This window comes from Gracilinanus agilis, chromosome 4 (genome assembly GCF_016433145.1).
Source record: "Gracilinanus agilis isolate LMUSP501 chromosome 4, AgileGrace, whole genome shotgun sequence".
Lineage (NCBI taxonomy): Eukaryota > Metazoa > Chordata > Mammalia > Didelphimorphia > Didelphidae > Gracilinanus > Gracilinanus agilis.
Genome location: NC_058133.1, coordinates 141,878,675 through 141,905,190, shown reverse-complemented (window position 1 = coordinate 141,905,190; position 26,516 = coordinate 141,878,675). Strand labels below are relative to the sequence as shown.

General features: G+C 33.7%; 1 protein-coding gene across 1 annotated transcript in view; it reads right to left on the bottom strand.

The window, feature by feature from the left end:
* The window catches only part of AKT3 (AKT serine/threonine kinase 3), a 180,537-nt gene that overhangs the window by 39,541 nt on the left and 114,480 nt on the right, over positions 1 to 26,516 (bottom strand). The window contains exons 8-9 of the mRNA XM_044676315.1: positions 16,991 to 17,119; positions 3,645 to 3,859 (exon numbers count right to left, since the gene is read on the bottom strand). Of these exons, the coding sequence (XP_044532250.1) occupies positions 3,645 to 3,859; positions 16,991 to 17,119 (344 nt within the window). The remainder of the gene's footprint in view (positions 1 to 3,644; positions 3,860 to 16,990; positions 17,120 to 26,516) is intronic.

Below are 26,516 nucleotides of genomic sequence, written 5' to 3'. Positions count from 1 at the left end.
CAAATGGTGGAAGGAACCCCCTCCCAAAGAGAAATTTGAAGACTGATAAAAAAAATACAAATGGGACCTCTCAAAAGAGCATACTTTGAACTATGTGGCATTGAGATCTAACAAATTCTATATTTTTTCAGTATCCATTATTACAGACTCCAAGATCCAGATCCCAAATCAAATATGCAATTACTATGGATTCACAACATTTAGAAACATCTCAGAAGCCAAATATTCACTTTGTTTATAAGATATATTTACATGGGATCATTTTTTAATGAAGAAGTCTCTATTTCAGTTAAAAAATTCACTGTCATATTTCAGTGTTATTTCTTCTTTGCAGTTGTAACATGCTAAAAAAGTATTACAATAAAAAATCCAATAGTTTTCGCCTACCTGAATCTATGACTAGAAATCTTAGATGTGATCCCTGTTTAAGGCTTTAGTGGTAAACCTAAGTATCAGCATCCCTTTCCTCCAGACAGGATGGAGTGGGATATAGTAAAAAGCTTCCTAGATTTGGAAGCAGAGAACTAGGGTGCCTAGCCTCACTCTGTGCTTGTGTGACTTTGGGTAAGACATATTAACCTTCCAGCTCGGGCCTATCTATAAAACGAGATTAGAGTAGATGGCCTCTGAGGTAAGATCCTATATCTCTCCATTAATAAGATCTTCAATTCTGTAGGACAATGAAACTATGCAAGATAAAAAGGACAAATCTAGAGCTAGGTTGCTCTAAAAGAAAACACATAGAAATACATATGCACATATGTACATGGTGGCCAATGGCCAAATTAAGAATGATTTGACACACATAAAAGACTATAAATAAAAGACCCTAAAATTATATGTATATGTATATGTACGTGTGCATGTATATATGTATCTCTATATATGTATGTGTGTGTGTCTGTGTGTGTATACGTACATATATATCCATCAATATGTAGGACAGATGCTATAGACTAATGAGCTTATGCCAACCTATGAATGAATTGTTTAGACAGAAGGCTTAAAATACTTTAAGGTTATTTTAGATCAACTTTGTATTGAAATCTGGAAAGAGAAGTTTGCTGCACAGGAAAGATTGAACTATAAAATTCTTCTCAAGAGACCTCTCCTTTATTTTCAACTTTCAAGAATAGTCATTGATTCCCCAAGGATTACTAATTTAGAGTTACTTAAGGATTATTCTTGGTTGCAAAGTATGTGAATATGATCTCATCTGAAATTAACTCTGTGAGGCTGATAGGATAGACAGCTTTATTTTACAGAAGGAAATGAGACTCCAAAAGTGATCTGCCCTGGATCAGGATGCTTTAAATAATAGAATGTGGGCTTGATATCATATAATCTGATTTCAAGTCCAATACTCTTTCTAGTTTATCACACTGACAGATGACCTTTAAGCACAGGTACCAGTCAAGGAAATCCAAGTCAAGTTCATCAGTACATTTTCTCATAAAATGCAACTCTCCAGATGTTTTTGAATATCTTTAGTGCACCTGAAATATTTTTCATTGTTATTCAAAGGACTAAAATCTGTAAAACATGATCTAATTAACCTGAGAATAAAGTCAGTCTGTAATAAAAGTTAATAATAAATATAACTTCCATACTGTCATATACAAATTCTTATCCTAAAAAAAGGTTGAATGTATGCTGATGTTTCATAAACCTGATGAAAATTAGATAAAAGAATTTATCAAAAAGTTAGAAAAACTGAGGTATCATTTCAATGGTATAATCAGAATGAATAATATGTCCAAACAAATCCTTTTTACAACCAGGTAGGTGGTATCCTGGATAAAGAGCTAGATCTGGAGTCAGGAAGATCTCAGTTCAAATCCTCACTCAAGATACTAACTAGATAAGAGGCTCTGAGTTTCCTCAGCTGCAAAATAGGGAGTAACAATAGCACCTATCTTCAAGTTGTAAAGATCAAAAATGTCTGTCAAAAGATTTGTAAACTTTAAAGCACTACACAAATGTTGGCTATTGTTATAATTTTCTCTCAAAACTCACTTGCCTGTTCCTCACTTCTTTAATTATACTGAGGGTAGCACACACTATTCTAGTCACCCAGAAATGTAACCTAGAAATCATCTTTTTTATATTTTTAAAACTGATAACTAAGCATGGGTTCCACCGCAGAAGAGTGGTAAGGGTTAGGCAATTGGGGTTAAGTGACTTACCCAGACTCACACAGCTAGGCAGTATCTGTTTTGGCCAATTTGAACCCAGGACACCTGCTGACTCCAGGTCTAGCCCTCTATCCATTGAGTAGGCTAGCTGCCTTCAAAATCATCTTTAACTATTCCTTCTCTATACTTAACTGCTCCCCATAGCTAGTCAATTACAAAGTTTTCACAGCATCTCTTGAATCTGTCTCTCTCCACTCATATGATCTAGTTCCAATTCTCACCCACTTTTTCCCTCCTCTTCACTATCTCCTCCACACAGCAGCCAAACTGAAGTTCTGAAAACACAGTGAACACAATCAATCACAAGGTCAAGAAACTCCTGTGGCTCTTTTCCCTCTAGGAACATAAAATACAAACTCCTCTGGTAGATTTTTTAAAAGTTCTTCACAATTGGACTCAATTTCAATTTCAGGCTTTCCCATATTATTCTCCTTCATATACAAGTCAGTTAATCCAGTCTACTTGGTTTTCTTTGTATACATTTTATCTCCTGCTTTTGCATAAATGGTCTATCACATCTGAACTGCACTCTTTCTTCACTCCATCTTGGATTCTTAGGATCCCTAGGTCGCATCAAAGTTCTCTCAAGGTCAAGTATATGTTTGTTTAGAAGGTATTAATTCGGTTTACATGAACTTTTTAAAAAATTTATTATTTCAATACAATTGGCTTTCTTTATAATTCTATGTATTTTATTTTTTACATTAAAGATATGATTCTTATATCTACTTCATCAGATTGTCGAAGGGATCCACACCATAAAAAAAGTCAAGAACCCCTGCGGTAGTTGCTAGTACTAGTCTCTTGGACAACCACCTTGTATTTGCTTTGTGTGTGTATATGTGTATATAAGTGTGCATATATATATGTAAACACAAACACATACATATACACACTTATCTGTTCTCTTTCCTCTCTAATAAAATATAGGCTTCATAAAGCAGGGGCTTTCTTGCTTATATTTTTAGCCTCAGTGCCTGGCACACAGTGGGTACTTAGTAACTACTTATTATACATATGAAATGTAGATATAATTATGTATAAATATATAAATATTTTACCCAATATTCAAATAATCTGTTTTGTAGGTAATTTGGAGTAGAAAGTTAATGATGGATAGCTCTCTTACAGGAAAAAACAAAATTAGAAAGAACGCAGAAACTTGAATACTGACAGAGATTTAAAACAAACCAGATAATAGGGACAGTGAAGAAATCTCAAGTGAGCAGCAACATGGGTGTCACAACTTTTCTGAACACTGATGCTCATTATGCTCTACTTAATGTTTCTGGTGTAGGGAAGACTGAGGAAATCTAAAAAAAAGCAAATGTTCTGGATTGATATATTAAAAGAAAAAAGTATCATCTGGCAGCTTTTAAAGAAAGGTATACTGGCAGAAAGGCTTTCTAGGAATTTATTTATTTTTCATCAGTGAGATTTGAGCCTTACCGTTTATTTGGATCTTTTATTAAGAGTCCTGAAAGTAAGGATTTTGCATCAGAAGAAAGAGTTCGAGGAAATTTAATGTCCTCCATTAGTATTAGCTCAAAAAGTTTCTCATGATCCTGGTTGTAGAATGGTAATCTCCCACACATCATTTCATACATGACAACCCCTAAACCCCACCAGTCCACTGCACGGCCATAGTCATTATCTTCTAACACCTAAAAGAGAAATGAGGAAAAGAATTAAACATTACATTTTAACATTTAAAATACTTTGGGCAAAATAATATACATTTTTACTCTAAAATATTTCACTACTCATTTCTTCCACAAATAAGTAAACAGTTTTGACATTCTCTCATAGATAGTTCTTCATCATACCAAATATTTGATTTTTGCAAGATAAGTTTTCACACCCAGAAACCATTAATGAATACCCACACAAAGGCAATGAAGTAAATCAAGTATATAAAAACCCCCGATGAATCAATATGAAACTTGGATCTAGCTGGTGTGTAAATGGAATTAACTCTAGCCGATTCATATCAAAACCCTACTCATGCTAGGCATAGAAATGATGTCATCCCCACCTCCCTTAGTGGGGAGGGGGATGAGTTACCCACAGGTGACAGTAAGTAACAAATCAAGAACAAGGGACTGCCCTTTGGGCAGTGTAGAAACTGCCATTTGTCCGCTTGAATTAGAGGTGGACCCACAGGAAGTGACGAGAGACACCATCTCTTTAAGTATGTTGGTTACTTCCTGTGGAGGCAGTTCCAGCTCTGAACTTGGTGCTGAAGGAACTCCTGAGACCACAGAACGTTTACACTCTGTATTGTCATGTGGGTAAGTTAGGCTGACTTCCTTGGCCTACCTTGGCTGCTTCCAAACTCTGCCTTAAGTAGGCTCCAGCCTACCTGATTGCTAGGCCTTGTGGCTTGTAGCCTAATTTATTTAGCCTTTTAACCTTCTCTCTCAGTCCAGGCCTCTGCAGGCCTGAACTAGCCTCTCCCTCTCTCTTTATTCCCATACCTTTACCTTCCTAATTGTAAATAAACTGCCTAACCCGATGCTGACTTGGGTCTGATTTAATTACAGAATAACCTAAATTGTTGATTCCTGGTGGCCACATTTTAAATACGTATCTATAAAATACCTAAATTGCCCTCTTACACTGGTGGTGCTTTCTGGTTCCCCTTCTGCCAAATCTCACAACACAGGTTAGATGAGGGCGTACTGATTAAGTACTTCTAATAGGCCTTAATTCTCTACTGACATCCAAGAACTTTCTGCCTACTAAAAGTTAAAGAGAAATGGAATAAGTTGATTTCATTTACAGGGTCTACAAAACACAGGTAAAAAAGAACAAAGACATATGGGGAGTTGTAATTGACACACTTGCAGCTTTTGTAAGAATTTTAAAACTTCTTTGAACTCCTCAATCATTAAGTTTTTAAGGAAAAACACTGAAAATAATATGTCAGAAAACTCATCTTTTGGCTTATAGGAAAATGTTAATGCCCACAGTTCCATTACACATAGCCAAAAATATGTTAAATGTATACATATTTACTGAATTTCCAGGGCAGCTAGGTGGCTCAGTGGATTGAGAGTCAGGCCCAGAGGTGGGAGGTCTTGATTCAAATCCGGCCTCAGACACTTCCCAGCTGTGTGACCCTGGGCAAGTCACTTAACTCCATTGCCTACCCTTACCACTCTTCTGCCTTGATTCCAAGACGGAAGGTAAGGGTTTAAAAAAATTCACTGAATTTCATTATTATTTAGTGGCAAATGGCATTTAAATTTTCTTATAATATATAAAAAGAAGTTTAGTAAGAAATGTTACTACTTTGAAAAAGTCAGGAGATACTATTTTTAATGCAACACATCCTTTTTGGTATCAATGTTTTACATAATATGGACAAAGGTAACCAGACAAAACAGATACTCAAATTTTCTATATGATTCAGTAATTCTACCCTGTAAATATCTGACACAGAGAGAAAAAAATGGGAACAGCCAATGCTAGATGTTTCTTTTGAGACATGGTCTTATTGCTGCATATAAATACTCTCTCTAAGAGAAAAATTTCCCAGAGATATTAAGCCAGAAGGAAAATGCTCTCATGCCAACAGACACTGTGAAGAAAGGAGAGTAAAGAATGACTACATGAAAAAGAAAGGAAAAGGAAATCCATATCCAAGACATCATATGGGGCAAATTAAATACTTAAAAGAAATTTTGGGCTAATTTCTAAGTAGATAGTCAGCAGTTATCTAAAGGATAGAATAATACAGCTATGCTCAAAGTCCAAATTCTTACACAGTCCAACAACAGAAATTTTCTTTTATGGTTTCAATCATTACAGGAGTCAACTAAAATATTACAATGGTTACAAGATAAACCTAGAGCTACTATTTCAATTCGCTCATTTCACAGATGAGGAAAATCTGGAGCCCAAACCATGGTATAACTTGCTCAAATTCACTTATGTAATATGTAGCAGAGCAAGGATTGATGCCCAGGTCCTCTGACTCCAAATCCAATATTCTTTCCATTTTCTGGTGGCTGTGGGTCAAAGGATGAATAAATCTGATATTACCAAGTAATTACTTACTTATACCAAAAATCTAGAGGCCAAAGAGCCATTTGATATTTGAGGAATTTTCAAGGACAAAAGCATTTAAAAAGAATTCATAAAAAATGTGAATTTACTGAGTGGCTGCTAAGCTACTTACTAGATTCATCATGTATATATATATATATATATATATATATATATATATAGAGAGAGAGAGAGAGAGAGAGAGAGAGAGAGATACAAGCAATATATACACATGCAAGATCTAAGCAAATTCTGAAAGCAATTTTTATTTGGGGGAAAAAAGATAATTTTGGGCAAACAGTCATTAGCTTGATAAAGGAAGAATGTAAAATCTCTTTATTAGTAAAAACCTTTGATAGTTTATAACCTAAGCAAGAAATTATATGGGAGATGTCATACTCCAAATGTTACTTTTTACTTTTAGAGGAAAAAAATTTTAAATGTTAAGAATTTATTTTCACTTCCATGAAATAAAACATATGGGTATAAAGTTGAAAAAAAAGTAAATTAAAAGGAATAAGAGATTCTTTATATACTGATATTGGAATAAATTATTCATGTATAACTTTCAGATTTGTGGTTACTCGATTAGGACATAACTCATGGTCAATAAGAAGGGTGTACTCCATGTGGGACATACCTAATTTATACAGGATTTCACCTAATAACAAAAAATTTTAGGTCTCAGCAAACCTTTTGCTGCATTCCCACAATAGCAACAAAACAGTGGTCCCAAAAAAAAGAGCCAAATGTGGTTTTTAACCTCTTTTTTCATAAAACCATAAAAAGCATAAAAGCTGGATTAACTGCCTCCCGAACCCGCATATCACCAGCCGGGTTCTCATCCCCAGCTGGCAAAACTGGCAACCCTTTATTTTTGTTTAAATACCTGGTTTACAGCCAGAAAGGAAAGTGATTGCATAAAAAAGGTTTTATTTTTGAAGAGAAATAAGCAAATGAAAAAATTAAAGTGCATTGTAGAAAAATCTGTTTCAAATTAAAGTAAAATAGATTTTATACAGCTTTGTAAAATGAATATCGATTCCCAAAATATAAATGTTTCCTTCTGAATATGTAATCTTTAAGTGATGTGTAATATTATATATCACACATACACATATATAGCTACATTTATAAGCACTTAAAATATTACTTCATTCTGAGGAAAATATGTACTCTTTATTGGCTTGACATGCCAACATAAGTTACACAGATAATTTTTTTTAATTGAAATAAAAAAGTCACCTGAGCATTGTAGTCAGTCTCCTTTAACTAAAGATTCTTTACTATCAATTCAGGTCTTTAAGATGAGAAAGAATTCTGTCCAAACCCGTAATCACATAGTCACATTCCTTACTTATCTAAAAAATGACAGACTGGATAATCCCAAAAAGGAAATGATAAAAAAAATTTCTATCTGAAGGAATATAGTTTAGAATAGGCTTTGAGCTATTCATCTGAGTTGAATCTCTTCTTCTTCTTTAATACAGTATTACCAGATGCAACATACTATATTCAATAGACAATTCAATATCCTTCTTTCCTCTAATTTGATTACCTTTCTCAAAATTACACTAAAACTCCCTTGTGCACAGCATTAAGTATCTAGCTCCTTTCTTTCTGGTCTTTGTTGATTTTCCTCATCAAAGAGTCTCAACTGTGACTATTTTCTGATTGTTAGGCAGGCTTATTCAAACTCAGTGGTAATGATTGATGTGATCCTAAAAGTGAAAAATATTATACAGCAGAATTCAAATAAGATATAATTTATTGATACGAAAATACCATGGGTCAAAATATGCTCCTTAAAACTTATTTTAAAAATTCTAGGACTTGTGGTTTTATTGGCATTGAGAATGAGAATGAGAACTACAACTCCCTCTCCTAATTTGTTATATGATCTTTGTGAGCTGTTTTCTTTTTCTTCTTTTTTTTTGCTTTTTTTTTAAACCCTTCACTTCTGTGTATTGGCTCCTAGGTGGAAGAGTGGTAAGGGTGGGCAATGGGGGTCAAGTGACTTGCCCAGGGTCACACAGCTGGGAAGTGGCTGAGGCCAGATTTGAACCTAGGACCTCCCATCTCTAGGCCTGACTCTCAATCCACTGAGCTACCCAGCTGCCCCTGTGAGCTGTTTTCTTGAGATAAAAACTGTCACCTACTGTCCAATCTTTTGGTGATATGTTTCTAATCATAGGTTGAGGCTGGTCAAAATATGAAGACAAAAAACCCATCATGGGGCCCATTTATAGCCTTTGTAGCTCTGAGGGATCTGCCCAATCTTGTGCTCTCCTGGCCCATCCTTCAGGAGCCTTTAATCATCTCCATACCAAGATTATACATCAATATGACTATATAGCATGTAACAGGTAAAATTCTGATACTGATAGACTCATCCCAGAAATCATTGTAAAGCTTTAAAGTAAATTTTAAATTAAGTTTTAAATCCAAAAGTATTTTTCATCTTATAGCTTGCTTTTTTCAAAATAAAATAGTTCAAGGGAGGGTCTGAGTCAAAACTTGCCTCAGATAGTCAGTAGCTCTGAGGCCTGAGTAAATAGATAACTTAACCTGGCTCAGCCTCACTTTTCTCAATGGTAAAATGGTACTAACAACAGGACCTACCACACAGTGTTGTTGAAGATCGATTGATAGAATATATGCAAAGCAACTGAAAATTTTAAAGTGCTACATACAAAAGTTATTATCATCAATGCACACTTTTTTTTCCAAAGTGTGGCTTCATTAGTGAAAAGAATACCTGGTATGGAAACAGATCCAGAACTTCAGTGCATTAGGAAGTTGTTGAGAGGCACTGAGAGGTTAAATGACTACAGTCACACAGTTAATACATGAAAAGTCAGGATACAAGCACAGGTCATCCTGATTCCAAAGCCAATGTGCTATTAACTATGACATCTTGAACATATTATTAAGGCCAGAAAATTATTCACTCAATGGCATGTAAATATTTAAAGTGAAATCAAGTTTCAAATACAGGGGAAAACATTCTTTTAAAACTCACCTAGGATGAGCAAAGGCTTTGTCCCAACTCTGATTACAAATAAGTAGTGTCTATGAAACATGGAAATTCTGCTTAATGACCATACCCTGCCATGTAAAAGTCCTTAACAGCCAATAGCATATCTTTTTTGTTTTCTTTTAAATCTTTTCCTTCCATTATAGAATCAATACTGTGTTTCAAGAAAGAAGAGTAGGAAGGGCTAGGTAATGGGGGTTAAGTGACTTTTCCAGGGTAACTGGGCAGTGTCTTAAGCCACATCTGAACCCAAGGCCCTTTGTCTCTAGGCCTGGTTCTCAAGCTACTGAGCCACCTAGCAACCACGAGGTATGCTTTTACCAAACAACTATCCAAATACCAAGACAGGAATAAAAGGAGGGTAGAGGGAAGAAAACCAGTAAGAAATGGGAGAAATATGCATTCTATATGTGATAATATAATTAATTTTTAATATTACCAAAAATACTCTTTTCACCTGAAGTCTTTCCTGATCTTCTAAATTTATCTTATTCTTACTGGGCAATTATTTTGCATAAGTATTTGTTTTCTCCCATGATATGTTCTTCAAAGACAAGACTTGTTTGATTTTTGTCTCTGTATCCCTAATGTACAGCAGTGTGTCTGATATATAATAGGTGCTTAATAAATGCTTAATGATTGAATTATTAATAGAAGCAAAGTTTTATTCCTCATAATTTTTTACCAGGAACAAGAAATTATTTCACTCTCTACCATATGGATATTTAAATTTCAGAGAGGCTAAGGGTAGAAAGAACATGCCATTTTGCATGACAATTATCTGATGTGGATACTTCCTATTATTAAAGTTGCTAGACAAAAAGAATTGTTTTTTTTAAAAAAGATCTCCCCTAAATAGCTATTATATAGCCTTTGCTTTCTTAGAATAATTATTTTTTTCAGGCTAAATTTTAAAAGGACATCTAGAGATAGAAGACCCCATATTCTAAAAAGACATGGAGAATTAACATTTCTAGTACATGTATTTAATTGATGGAACTTTAAAAAAATCTTCACCTTAATGTCATGAATGAATGAATCATTCTTATTCCAATTAGGATTTGCTGGGTGGCTGAAGGAACCTCTCTCTCAGCTTGCTCACAGGGCCACACAATGTACCTAAGGCACACAATTATAAGGAGGTAATGCATGCCCTGGAGTGGCTTACTGCTCAATCAATAATTTTGACAGAACAGATGGGGGAAAAAATTAAACATCTAAACAAACTGTCTGCACACCTATGTTGTGAAAGTAAACTGCGAACTTAGATGCACCAAATTACTGTTAATTCATTTTTTAAATGTTGCCTATTAACCTTATATTTCTGGTGACTAGTATACCCTGTTTATTTTCTATATAAGCCTATCTTGTACTTTTATCATCAAAGATACTTACCTACCAAAGACTATGACAATACGGATTTTCTAATACAACTTTAAAATTATTAAGTAGCATGAGGCTGAATTTCTTTACAATAGAGAGAATATATTCTTTCTTTAAAATGTGTCATTTACATCATACCTTCTTTGTACTTTTGTTGTAATTTATTTTCCTGAATAAAAACTCTTATGAGACTGAAAATACAAATGCCATTTGCTTTGAATTAGAAAGTAATAAGTTGTCTAGCGCGCGCGCGCACACACACACACACACACACACACACACACACACACACACACACACACTTCCAGGCTACTGAACTTAAAAAGCAAACTGTCGCTCAAACAGGAAAATATTTGACAAGAAAATACTCATACTCAAATGGATACAGATACAATCTTTTTAATGAAGTGGCTTTTAAAAGACTGTTTCCTATAGTTCTGCTGTGGTGCCACAATTAGCTAAGTCTCTATAAATACCTCAAATAGGGAATTCTTTGTGGCTTTTGTGACCTTAAGGGGAAATCTGAGAGGAATAGCTGCAGACTGACTAGAAGAAATAGTGGTGATTTTGCTTTGAGTTCTCTGGTTTCAGAAAGCTCTTATTTAAACTTCACATGGAAGTTACAGAATCACAAAGCTGTCCAAGAAAGAGCACTGAATGTGGGAATTCTGAGAATTCCTGCCAAGGAAGCAAGCACATCAATCAAGGAAACAACACTTTGGTGCTACAGACTCTACATGGCTCCTTCTGGACTAGGGATACAAGTAATTTTAGTTCATATATGAACCACAGCTAATGACAGGAGAGTGGTTTAGGAAGATCCAAAAATATTACACGGTAGTTTAGTAAAGTATAGATGTTCTTTAATAGCAATTCAAAATATAAATGTTATATCTACCTAAATGGGTCACTATGATCCTTCCTCTCAATTTCCCCTTACCACACATGAACCTTACAGGAGTATCGTGAAGATTAACATCTGAAAAGTGCCCCCAAGAATATAAATGTGCTTAAATCAGTACCAATCAATGAAGATTCTGGAGAAAATGTGGATATTTTGTTGAGGGTTTATGTATAGAATGGCTTTTATGTGTATGGAAGAAGGGTGTTCTCTAGAACTTAGTTATTAGCATGGTGATTGCCACATGGGAGAGCCTTAATAGATGCTTAATGACTTTTGACTTGATGTGACCAGATAAGTCAGTCAACAAGCATTTATCATGGGCCTATTTATGGAGATTTCTTTTCACAAAAAGATTGGAAACTGGAAAAAAAACAACCATAACCTTAAGACAACAGTTTCAATGTGTCTTATGGATTTTTAGGGAGGATAGTGATAAGACATTTATGCTAGTCACCATATAATTAATTTACAATTAATTATGTATATTTCTTCCTCTGGATTAAGAGTGTCAATGTACTTCTTTTGACCTCAAGTTTAGAAACATCAAAAAAAAAAAAAGGCCCAGAAACAAAATGCTGATTAAGACATATTTCTACTTTAGAGAGACAGACATAATTTGTGTCTCTTATTTTGAGAAAAATATAATTGCATCCTCCAAAAGGAGAAAAACAAAACAACTAATTACATTTGCTACATGTAATACCAAATTACTTACTAAAAAAATATCTGTGTACTGACCTTTAATTTGCCTAGCACTTCCATCTCTTCTTGATCACAAAGAATATTTGAGTTAATAGCAATGGATCTGAGTATTTAAAAAATCTATGAATTTCCAAGATTTATTTTATTATTTATTTTTTGCTATATAGCATGATGATACAAATGAGCAAATATTCCTACCTAGCTGGAAATAAAAGTTATTAAAACATTCTCATGTCACTAGTTCAGGTTTTTCCATAAAAGTAGATCTTATACAAGTAAGCACTATATAAACAGTTGACCAAAAAAGCTCAGTAAAATTGGAGGTAAATGTACTTGCCAGAGGTGTTTAGAAAAGAAAGAAAAATGCATCAAAATAATGTCCTTCGTTACTTGAATAAAAATCATATTTTATATTTGGATGAAATACAACTGTAGACATTTTTCTAAATACCAGCTAAACCTTGCTAAAATACATTTCCTTACAATTGAATCATTTTAGTAATGTCTTTCTGTTAGTTCTAACTTGACTATCAAATAATTTTTATTTTGACACGATTACAGAAGTGCATTTCTCTAGGTTTCCAAAACCACCTTATTCAACCTTCCCCATCTGTCACCATCTGCTTCTTTTTAGCATGTACTTTTTGTGTGATCACATAAGCATGTGAAAAATAACTAACATTCAGATGATTATCTGCTGGTACATTTGAGGACTGGGCATAATAAAAGTGAACTGCCAAAACGTACTTAACACTTTTAATTTTGTTGGGTCTTGCATGTAAGCTACATTTGATTTTCAAACTGTTTTACAGTTGGAAAGTTGATCAGGTACTGCTAACTCAAGACCAAAGCTGAGACTCTAAATAATTAGCACCGCATAAAACAGTGTAGATTCAATGAGAGCCATACCAAATAGTAAAATTTCAACAGCAAGAGTTTACATGCTATTTCTACTTTACTCCATAACTTTTTGGGTGAGAAAATACAATATTCACTGCAAATATATATATATTTTAATATATTACATATTTAAATATACACACATGCATATGTATATCTTTGTGGGGTCAATTTTATTCCTTAAAAACATGAGATATTCTAGTACAATAGCTTTTCCAAATTCTATCACTAATGCATTTGAAAATGGAGGTATGTTACATTTGTATACCTGCCAAGGCTGTTTTTATAATTCCTTAAAAACACAATTTTAAAACAAAAGGTCAACTTTGCAAAATGAAGAGACTCTGGACTTCATCAACTCATGTTATCAATGTAAAATAGCAGATAGTAGTATTCTAACACAATAGTTTTAATGAATGGCACACATGAATTTATTATGTTGATCTTTGTACCCAGCTATAATTACTTTCAAATCTAAGTCCAATTAAAAACATAATGCAAAGAATCTGACAATAAAGAGTAAATACTTTCCTAAAGATTATTTTTCAGTTGAACCCAACTAAACCTTCTTGGCTATATAAAATCTGAACCACATGTTGAAAATGTTTCAAATAATTATTTTGCCTTTAAGACAAAATAGTTTCTCACAAAAGTTTTGAACAATCATGTCTCTGATTAATTTACACTTACAGTATTTGATTATACCATAAAAATGCAAAGTTGAAACAAAGGAATAAGTGAGACAGATAAGCTTCATAAGAAGTGGTTTGCAACAAGGTATGTTTTATTAAATAACTTTCAAAATGAAAGAGAAAATATTTTTAGGAGTCTATAGTACTCACATGAAAATATTTCTGATCTGAAACAAGATTATTATTCTTATAACTACCAAGCATTGAAAATAATATATTCAATATTTTCAGGATTCAAATGAACCTAAGATATCAATGAAGGAAAAGAGCAGATGTAGAAATAATCTTAATAGTTTTGAGTTAAACTTTTATTTCTTTTTCAAAATGCAGAATATTTATATTTTAAGCTATCATAGTTCCATAAGTGATGTGTATGGCATATATTTCAAAGATCTGTGTAACATTAAAGATGAAATATATTCTCCCTCAACATCTCAAACACAAGGCAAGCACTCTTCATAAAATGCTGTGTATAAAGAACATCTCTAGACCTATACTTGCTGCCTTAGCAGCATGGTAGCACTTCTCAAAACTAGCATGTTGCAAATAAAACCTTCAAAAACCAAGGGCAATTACCATCAAATTAAATGGTGTCAAAGTAGCATTTCAGTCACTCATTATGACTGTCATATTAAATTTTATTAAAAGTTAGTTATTTCAAGAGTCAACAACCTCAAACAGTAGCCAATGTAATGATGATCATGACTTTTCTCTACAGATAACCCATCAAAATGATAGGTTGTACAGGTTAATTTCTAACTCCTGAGAATGTGATCATATTTTAATAACATCAAATTCTATTAAATTCTTTTGCAAAGTATGTATTTGAAAAAAAAGAAAAACACGTTCTTAATAAAAAACAATTCATAATTCTTTTTTGAAAAAAGTCTATTTTAAAAGAAGAGTTTTCTTAACTTGTACTTTTTGTATTTTGTTCTTGGGTAGTACATTTACAAAGAAAATGAAATCTTGGTTTCTTAGGAGATTGTTTTTGAAATGAATTTAATTATCTCCTTTAGAAATATTTCCCTCTAATTGTGATATAATAATTCTGTTATGCTAAATATGGCAAATGTACAGCACAGGCAAATGAATTCTGGAGTAACAAATAACTTTTCCCCTTTATATTTATTAAAACAACAGCATTTTAAAAAACATGATATTTTTCTTATTTAAAATAAAATAAGGTTTTTATACCCGATGCATTAGCTGAAATTGAAATTATAATTCTAGTACATTTGATATTAGAGAGGAATGTTTCTGATATCTCCACAAATTATGTTATTTGAAATTAACTATATTTAAAATATTAGCACTTGATTTTAGGAAACTCAAAATTTTCTCAATGAAAATTTTACCTCTAAATAATTAGAACGGTCCAGTGGAAATATTTATGAGTGCTAATGATATTAATAAGTTGATTCCTAATATCTAAGAACTACCATTTGCTACTTAGTCTAGAAAACATTCAGGCAAAACACATGACTGCATTACCTCTAAATTATACCATCCTTTTTTTAATTGCTCAAAATTGGTATATTATAAACTACATCCTGCTTTTCCAAAATCCTTATTACTATGTAGATTTTAAATTTAGTTTCTCATTTTTATTTAATTTTGTTTTATTTACATCTACTTATCTTGTCCCTTTCCCATGTTAATCATTGTGGAAGCTGTGGCATAGTTTGTTTCTGACAGGATTGGTGGGATGGGGTTGGGGGGAGAAGAGGATATAAACATTTATTTTAACATATACTATGTGCCAGGTAGAGGTAGCTAGGCTGATCAGTGGATACAGCGCTAGATCCATATGTCAGGAAGACTGAAGTTCAAAAATGGCCAAAGTCATTGATTAGCTGTATGGCTCTGGACAAGTCGCTCAACTTGTTTGCTTTAATCCCCTGGAAAAAGAAATGACAAACTGCTCCAGTATCTTGGCTAAGAAAACCTCCTGGATAGTATGGTCTACAGGGTCATGACATGACATAAGACGTGAGTGAAAAACTGAATGACTTCTAGGCATGATGCTAAGCACTTTTACAAATATGATCTTATTTGGTGCAGTAAGTTCCTCTTTAGGCAGTCTGATCCCTTATTCCCTCCTCCTGAAGGCTTACAATATTGGTGCCAGATTTAGTGGGGAAACACAATTGGCTTAGTCCACTGCAGTTCAGAACTCCAAACTCAAGTAATCCACTACCCTCAACTTCCATAGTACCAGAGTCTGCGATAGCCATAACTACCACACTCTGCACTATGTAGATTTTTTTAGTGGCTAGGTATTCCTTCAACATCAAACAAGATGATACAGCTAAGTGCAGAGTGAACCCCATTCATTCAATTATTTTCTTCCAGTGTGGAGAGGCCTAACTCTTTTGGTTATTTATGGATTTCACATAAATGGCTCACTGTGTTCTAGGGCTTCATGTAATCAGTACTATGTCATCAATAGACAACAACATCTGGAAGACTTTATCATCTTTAACAAATCCTTTCTCCACAGCATTCTCCATGACAGTAGCAAATGCATTTGGCCAGCATACCTTTCCCTGTTTAATGGTTTGATTAATATTAATAATTAGATTGAAAAAATAGGCCATTGTTACATGTTTTAATGAATTTTATGTCCTTTTGATATATGCAAAAAAGATGCCGCATGAACACAAATTATTAACAAATTCTATCAGCACCAATATAATGGAGTTACTTATGTTTATTTCTTTGTTTTGAAGTATAGTTCATCCTAAGGTTTATAAAACCACAAACAATAGTCTTATTGAAGAAGTAACATAATTTGATATTGTCAAAATTTATTAGGCATAGGTATGATATTTTAGATGATTCAAAATATGGAGGAAAGATCCAAGAGATAAATCATATGAAAAGAAAAAAAAGAATATTTATTCTCATCATGGAATTGTTAGTGCATCTGCTTATGATCAGTCTTGTACTGCTAAAGGAATTTATATATTAATATTTAAGAATTGATTCAACTACAGTAATATTTTAAACAAGTAAAATACAATTTGGCTTTCTGTCAAAAATATGTAGCACAATTTAAAAAAATCTTAAATGTTTCTCTTAATAATGTTAGCACAGATTTTCACTTAAAGTTCTCTTAACCTACCTCAGGTGCAAGGTATTCAGGTGTACCACAAAATGTCTTCATTGTAGCTGCATCTGTAATCCCTTCTTTGCAAAGACCAAAATCTGTAATTTTTATGTGGCCATCTTTATCCAACATCAAATTTTCCAACTAAGTATTAGGAAAGAAAGTAGAAAAATTATCCTCAGCTTTTCAACAACATAAAATACCTCTTTGATCAATTTGTGTAAGTTATTTCTGGGAGGGAGGAAAAATGTATTCAAAGTTCACTAAAGTTTTTAGCACTCTGCAGATTAAGGATGAAATTACAGATCCTATACATTCCTACTTTGTATTGGGTGGAAAATTATATCATATTAAATATTTAGGAATTATGTTCTCAGACCTTTAAAACAAGCAAGTACTCTATGGCTTTTAAAGTAATTTTCATGTGAGATGTGAAAATTCAAGACTGGGAAACTTGGAAAGGCTGAGTCTCCACCACCAAGCTCTACTTTTTAAGAGGATAAGAGAGGCCTATCATCCAATGAATCTTCCTATTTTGTACTTAAGAACTTTCCCTAAATCATCTCAGTTAGATGAACACCTTTTAAAAAATATCCACAGTAAATAATTTCTTATATGAATTCATTACTATTTTTCAAAATCCTTTAAGAGTTTTTTCTTTATTTTCAACCTAAGTATAATACTAAAAGAATTCAGAATTCTGATGAATTTCCTTACTTTGAAACATAAAATAGAGATACTATCCATGTTTAAACTCACAAATAAATGTGTATAGGTATATACAGAAGAAGAGATCTAGCTTGGTTTTTAATTATAACTATATTTACATATCTTGTATTTATTTTATACACAAAGACATACAGACATCTACAATAAGTGAAAATCAGTTTTATCTGTTTAGTAAAACATCATGTAGGTATAGAATCAACAGATTTAACTACCATACGGGATGCAATGGTCAGTGAATTCAAGTTATAAGACTGTCTGATCCCAAAATTTGATATTTTGAACCTATAATTTATCTACCATGTTCTAAGCATGGTGCTAAGCCGAGAGTGTGGAAAGGTGATAGTCAAATTTAAGGAAAGGTCATTTTGACCACTGAGTGAAAGATGGACTGAGAATGGTTAGACTTGTAGTAGGGCAACTAACCAACAGATAATTCCCTTCAATCGTGAGGCAACGAGGGCCCGAACCAAGGTGACAGCAATGTCAAAGGAAAGGAGATATAATCAAAAGATGTGACTAAGGTAACAATGACAGGCCTCAGCCACAGCCTGGCTAGGGGAAATGAATGAAAGGCATCCAGGAGGATGACATCTAGTACTACGTACACTGGAATAGGAATATCATCTGCAATGTCCTTGATTACATCTTCAGTGACAGAGGATGCACTACCTTTTGAGGCAGCTCATTCTACTTTTTGACAGGTTTAATTAACAGATAATTTGTCTCTTATACTGAATCAAATCTACCCCTCTGTAACTCCTATTATTTCTAGTTTTAGACTGCATAAGTATAATTCAAATCCCACTAAAACATTAGTCTTCCAAATGCTTAAAGATATAGATATAGATAGGTAGGTAGGTAGGTAGGTAGGTAGATAGATAGATAGATAGATAGATAGATAGATAGATAGATAGATAGATAGATATGATATCCCATAAATTTTCTCTTCTCCAGGCTAAATGTCTTCAGTCCATTCAACCAATGCTTGCATGATACAGTCTCTTTTTGGTCATAATTATGGCCATAACCCTTTGGACCTTTGTCAGTTTATCAATTTTTCCTAGAATGTGGTAACTGATAATGAAAATAGCATCTGATCAAATAGGACAGAGTAGGTAAAGCTATAACATGTTTCATGTGAGACATCATTCCTTTTGATGAAATCTAAGACTATTTAAACTTTTGCTGAACTCGCAATCTCAAAAACCGAGTCTTTATAGAAACTATTATTTAGTCACATCTCCATATTCTATACTTCTGTAGTTGATCTTTGAAGCAAGTGTAAGACTGCTTTTATCTCTATTAATTTTTTTAGGTGAAGATAATCATTCTAATCTTTTAAGACTTGGGGTTTTTTTGTTTATGCTTTTTAAAAATGAAATAAATATAAAAATATACATGTACTCATATATACTTGGGCAAATTTACTAGAAACCATACATAATAAACAAATGCATAATTGAATAACATTTCTATGGTACTTATGTGCCAAGCACTTTACAATTATTGTCACTTGATCTTCGCAACGGTCTGGGTAATAGCTATGAGGAAATTGAGGCAAAGAGAGGTTATGGGACTCATCTAGCTAGTAGGTAAAAAGATGATTTGAACTCATCTCCCTGAGTCCAGGCCCTATGTTCTATCTGTTGTGCCAGCTCGCACTCAAATAACTCCTCTCATATTGCGCGTAGCTCAGAATTGGAAGCACTAAAGTGTGACAGTAATCTATTATGTAAAGGTAAGATAAAGTTGTTAAAAATTAATTTGCATATCTGCTCTCAATTTTACCAAGTTGTGTATTACTAAGTATCTCTCTTATGTGAATCTATACTGCAGTCTGTCTTAAAATAAGGGGATGTAGATGTTGCATTTATGCTTAACTGTCTATATCAGTCATAGGGTCAGACACAATTATGAGAATTAAGGTTTTGTTATAAATAAGGGCTATATTTAACTTGTAGCATTATTTAGGAGGATATTATTTTTTCTTGTTGGAGAATGGGAAATCTTTCTCTTCTAGGGCTCTTTAAAGCAATAACTGATGTTAACAGTAGGGTAGAATACTAACTGTTGGATTTTATGATTCAGTTTAAATACTGAATAATGAGGCAATTATTCTTTTTTTTAAACCCTTACCTTCCATCTTGGAGTCAATACTGAGTATTGGCTCCAAGGCAGAAGAGTGGGAAGGGTAGGCAATGGGAGTCAAGTGACTTGCCCAGGGTCACACATCCAGGAAGTGTGTGAGGCCATATTTGAACCCAGGACCTCCTATCTCTAGGCATGGCTCTCAATTCACTGAGCCACCCAGGTGCCCCCATGAGGCAATTGTTCTTAAATATACCTAGTTTGCTCCTCTCTTCCCTCCATTCTTTTTGGTGATTGTCATATTAGGTTGCAACAAAGAGGCTACATTTTTCTACTTTTCTGCTTTTGCTGCTATGTGAACTGAAAATAACAAGACTGAAAAAAATTAGAAAAACTCTTTCATTGGTATGTGTGAGCACTCTATTAAAAGTTAACTGGGAGGCAGCTAGGTGGCTCAGTGGATTGAGAGCCCAGCCTGGAGATGGGAAGGCCATGGTTCAAATCTAGTCTCCAATACTTCCTAGCTTTGTGACCCATGGCAAGTCACAACTCCCAATGCCTAGTCCTTATTACTCTTCTGCCTGAAAACGAATACACAGTATTGATTCTATAATGGAAGGTAAAGATTTATAAAGGGGAAAAATGTTAACTGGAACATCTCACCCACAGGCTTTTTAGGCAAAATCCTTTTATTCAAGAAGTTTTTCATATCTTTTGAAATTTTGATGTAATCATGCAAATACTAACAACTGGGGTTAAACCTATATAGTACTGGAAGAACGTTATTAAAGCAATTTCAAGAAATGGTTTCCCACATTTGGCCCTGTCTTCATTTTAGCAGCAAAATATTTGGTAAGAAGGTAAAAGTTTATCCAAATAAATATAAGGAAGAGAACTGTGATATCACGAACTCTATCAAGGAAGACAAAAGTCACAAGACCACTATAATTTGAGAAGAGGGGATAGGGAAGAAACTATGCTCTCAGCCTCAGCGTTGGAGACCCAGTGTCCCAAGCTCGTTTGTGAAGTTCCTAGAGGATCCCCAAAGTTTAAAATATACTATTATTGACATCCCTGTTTATGTTCCTAGAAGTTAAACATTTTTTTGGCAATTAACAATAGTATAAATTATATTTGTTACAACCCTTACCATAAATACCATGTAGTCAAGTAATGATGAAGGTAAAGAAATTTAGAGATCAGGTGGTATATTCAGTGGTTTAGTACATAAAAGATGGCAAATAAGTAACTGATTTTGGACATGCAATAGCTATGGCCCAAAAGATTATAAATTCAACACATATACATATTTCAGTAATGTTTTAAAGTTATTGTTTAATAATTTCTTATAAAAATAAATCCTAAGATTCTTTAGAGAGAACTACCTGATTTATATAAGCACCCTTTTCCAGTTATTCATGGTGCAATCAGTGCTTATGGGTAGAATATGGCTTAAGCAAACAACCTTTTTATTTATTAACTTTTTAAAATGATAATGAACATGTATGCAATCGATTAAACTTGCTTCATAACTATATGCAAATAATCCCAGGGAACAAATTAGCACAATATCTTTTACACTGCATGGTAACATTTACATCAGGATTCTTTATCCACTTTCATTCATTTTCCTTTTATATCATTGTACTGATGTAGACTCTGTTTTGCTGATCCTACTATTTAAACTTAGAATATTTCATTTTTGAAATGGTGTTTCCAGATTTCTATACATTTCTCAAATTTTTGGTCTTAACTACTTTATTGTATTTGGTTGCATTAATATACTATGGTGTATTTAATTACTCCCACATTGTTAAACATTTAGATTGCATCAAGTTAAATCTTTTTTTCTAACTACAATTTATGCCACTATGAAGTTTTCAAGGTGGCTATTTCCAATATTGAATCACTGAGTCAAAGTGGATAGTTATTTGTTGAACTTCTACCAATTGCCCGATTACTCTGCAGAAAGATATTATAAGAATGTAAATAAGTTATCTGTTTGCCCAAACCTTGATGGCAATTAGTTTCACTGATTTTAATTATTTTTTACTAATGTGAAGGGTATGCAACTGTGTCAAGTCTATATCTTTTATTATTAGTAAGGTTGAACATCATTTCAAATGATTATTAACCATTTGTGTTTCTTCCTTTGAAAAAAGTCATTTCCATATTCTTTCCCTGTCATCTCCACTCTTTGTAAATTCCATTCTTACATCCTTTTAAAGTACTTTTTATATTTATAGCCGCACTCCTTGTGGTGGCAAAAAATTGGAAAATGAGAGGATGCCCTGCAATTGGGGGATATCCTTCAATTGGAGAATGCCTAACAGGTATCTGTTGGTGATGGAATACTACTGTGCAAAAAGGAATAATAAACTAGAGGAATTCCATGTGAATTGGAACAACCTCCAGGAACTGATGCAGAGTGAAAGGAGCAGAGCCAGAAGAACATTGTACACAGAGACGGATATACTATGGTACAATAAAATGTAATGGACTTCTGTACTAGCAGCAATGCAATGATCCAGGACAATTCTGAGGAACTAATGAGAAAGAATGCTATCCACATCCAGAGAAAGAACTGTGGGAGCACAAAAACAGAAGAAAAAGAACTGCTTGATCACATGGGTCAATAGGGATATCATTGGGGATATAGACTCTAAACGATCACCCTAGTGCAAATATCAAAAAATATTTTCTTAATCAATAAAAAATTTAATTTAAAAAAGTTTTTTAAAAAATTAAAGCACTTTTTAAACATTCAAATTTATCCTCTAGCTAGAATTCAGTGAGGTATAAGGTATAGGTCTAAATCCATTTCTTGCCAAACTGCTAACCAATTTTCCCAAGGACATTAAAAGAATTATTTTTTATTTTCTATGTGTTTTTCAAATAGTAATGTTTTATATACATTTAGTTGTATATTTTGTGTACTCCCATGAAAATTTTAACATATTTTAATATATTTTTGCGGGGTGAAGTTTAGACTTCTTATTTTATTTTTCTGTGGGAAAATTAAAGGGTCTAAACTTTGTCCACTGATACAAACCAGCAGCCCCTCAGTGATCTCAATGTCTTTAATTATTACCTCTATGCAAATGATAACTATATTAACACATTACAGAATCACAGAATTTAGAAGTTAAAAAGGAATTCAGTGGTTATCTGGTCTAGCCCATACACAATAAGTAGAAATCAAATCTTTTCCTATAAATTTCCCCTTCAAGGAGGGGAAATGCACCATTTCTAAAAGCAGCTCATTCCATCTCTGGACAGCTCTAATTATTAGGAAATTTTCCCCGACATCAAAGACTAAATTTGCCTCTTTGCAACTTCTACACATCACTTGTTTCTGATACCCAAGGCCAAAAAGAACAAATCTAAACCCTATTTTATATAACAACCTTTCAAATATTTGGACATAGGCATCACTTTCCACCAAATCTTCTCTTCAGGCAAAAATTGCTAGTTCCGTCAACAATTTTCATATGCCATGGACTTAAGGTTACTAGGTGATGTTATTATGTACAGCACATAGTGTGCACTTAAAAAAATTCTCTGTTACTTATTTCTTTTCTTTCTTCCATCCTATTTTTCTTCCTTCTTTCCTTCCACCATTTTGGCTGTCCACTGGATATTAACATTTTTTAAACTGTGATGTACAAAACTAAACACAATACTCAAGTAAGGTCTTACCAGAGGAGGGTAAAGAAGGAATGTCACCTCCTTATTACTCAAATGTATGCCTCTCTTACTTTCAATTTCATTAATCTCTCCCATGATTTTCAGGATTTCCAAATTCGTATTTAATTGTGGATTTTTAATTTGTTCTTGTTCTATTTTTTTGGTTGCATACCCAATGCATTGATCTGCTCTTTATTATATTGATGTAATCACTTAGAGACATAATTTCTTCTAAGAACAGATATAGTTGGATCTCATTAAATTTGGTAAGCTGTCTTTTCTTTGTGACTTTCTTTAATGAAATTGCTGATTGTTTCTATGATGTTCTTTGACCCATTCATTCTTTAAGAGAAGATTTTTTTGTTTCCAATTAATTTTTAGTCTTTATTTCTGCTGCCCTTTGTTAAAAGTAATTTTTATTATATTGTGGCTTTTATTATATTATGTTCATTTAATTTTTATACACTGGGTTGAGAGGTATTTATGCTCAACAATAAGGTCGATTTTTGCAAAGGTGCCATTTCCTCCTTAGAAAAAGAGGTGTTCCATTTTATTCCAAATCAGTTTTCTCCAGAGGTCTATCATATCAAACTTTTCTAAAGTTCTATTTTGCCTCCTTAACTACTTTCTCAATTATTTTTTTATTGGATTTATCATCTTCTGAGAGACAAAAGCTGAGTGTTTTACTATCTATTTCTTCCTGTAACTCATGTAACTTTTCTAAAGGACACTGGATGCTATGCCACTTGGTACATATTTAGTATTAATGTTATTTCATTATCTATGGTGCCTTTTATCATCCCTATCTCTTTTTTTTTTTAAACCCTTGTACTTCAGTGTATTGTCTCATAGGTGGAAGACTGGTAAGGGTGGGCAATGGGGGTCAAGTGACTTACCCAGGGTCACACAGCTGGGAAGTGGCTGAGGCCGGGTTTGAACCTAGGACCTCCTGTCTCTAGGCCTGACTCTCACTCCACTGAGCTACCCAGCTGCCCCCATCCTCTTTTAATTAGATCTATTTTTTACTTTAGGTTTATCTGACATCATGATAACCACTCCTGCTTTTTTTCTTCTTTATCTGAGGCATAGTATATTCTGTTCCAGTTCCTTATTTTTACTCTGTTTGTGTGTGTCTTCCTGCTTTTAATGTGTGAGATTCTGGTTTTTAGTCCACTAAGCTGTCATGTTCCATTTTATGGGTACGTTCCCATTCCCATTCACAATTATGATCACTAATTGTGTTTCTCTCCATCTTATTACTCTCCCCTCTCCCCCCCATTTATTCTTCTCACTTTACACACTTCTCACTCATTTTAGCCTTTCCCTGTTCAAAGATGTTTTGTTTTCAACAGCGGCCTCCACCAATTTACCTTCCTTTTTGCCCGTCCCTCCTTCCAATATTTCCCCTACACTCCTAATTCACTACAGGGTAAAGTAGGTTTCTATAGCTTTCTGAGTGTGGAAGTTATTCCCACTTTGAGCTACTTTTGATGAGAAGTTCAAACATAACTCACCCCACCCCTATCTTCTCCACTGTTTTTGCCATTTACTATCTTCAATCTCTCCTTTTCTCTTCTCCCCAGGTACTCTGCTTTCCTATGCCTTGGATTTTTGCTTTTTTAGGGGGATAATAGCCCATCCTATTCAGCTTCCTTCCTTCTTTCTATGTATACTCCTCTTCATTATCCCTAATAATGAACAAATTCTTAAATACATTTGGTAATTTAGTATCTTGCATACTTTATATACCTTAAATATCTCAAGTATCATCTTCCTAGGTATAAATATACTCAATTAACCTTATTGAAAACTGCAAGTTTTCACTTTACCTTTTTATGCTTCTCTTGACTTTCAAATTTGCTCATCAGTGTTTTTTTCTTTTTCCCAGCTCTGATTTTTTGGCCAGGAAAGTCTGGAAGTCCTCTATTCCATTAAATTTCAATTTTCCCCCCCTGGAGGATTATGCTAATTTTTTTCTGGGTAGGTAAGTCTTGGTTGTAGTCCTAGATTTTTTTGCCTTTCAGAACATCATATTCCAGACCTTCTAATCCTTTAATGTAGAAGCTGCTAGATCCTATGTAATCCTGACTATGGTTCCATGGCATTTGAATTATTTCCTTCTGGATGCTTTTACTTTCTCCTTGGGCTGGGAATTCTGGAATTTGTCTATAATAGTCCTAGGGTATTTTATTTGGGGTTTTCTTTCAGGAGGTGATCAGTGGAGTCTCTACATTTCTATTATTCCCCTCTTTTTACAGGATATCGGGGTAGTTTACCTGATGATTTCTTGTAATATGGTGTTCAGGCTCCTTCCTCAATCGTGGCTTTCAGATGTTCCAATGAATATTACATTATTTCTCCTGAACCTATTTTCTAGATTAGAGATTTTTCAACTGAGATATTTTAGATTTTCTTCTATTTTGTCATCCTTTTGATTTTGTCTTATTGTTTCCTGATGAGTTATTGATTCATTAACTTCTAATTTTTATGGAGTTATTTTCTTCTTGGAGTTTTTGTGTTTCCTTTTCCATATCTGCAATCCTCCTTTTTAAAGAGTTTTCTGAAGCATTTTTTTTGGTCTCCATTTCCATGTGGTCCATTTTATTCTTAGGGAATTATTTTCTTTTATGTATTTTTGTGTCTCTATTTCCTTTTATCCTATTATACTTGTTAGGGAGTTGAATTTTTCAGGAAATTTCTTCCCCAGTAGTTGGGTGTTTTTTTTTTTTTCTAACAGTTCTCTTATTATTTGGTTTTTTAACTTCAAGTTCTTCCAGGGGTTCTTCTGGGGGTTAGCATCCTTTCACACTTTCCTTTTTGATATTGTTGTCCTCTCCTGAGTTCATATTTTGTTCTACCCTGTGACTAAAGTAACTTTCTACAATCAGGTCTTATTTTTTGTCTTTTGCCAATTTTCCTATTTTTTCCTGCTACCTTATCTATCTGATAAGGTTCTTCTCTGTTTCTGCGGTAAAAGAAACACTGTTCCAAGCTTGCAGAGCACTCTTCTCAGGTACTTGGGTTAGACCTGGCTGCA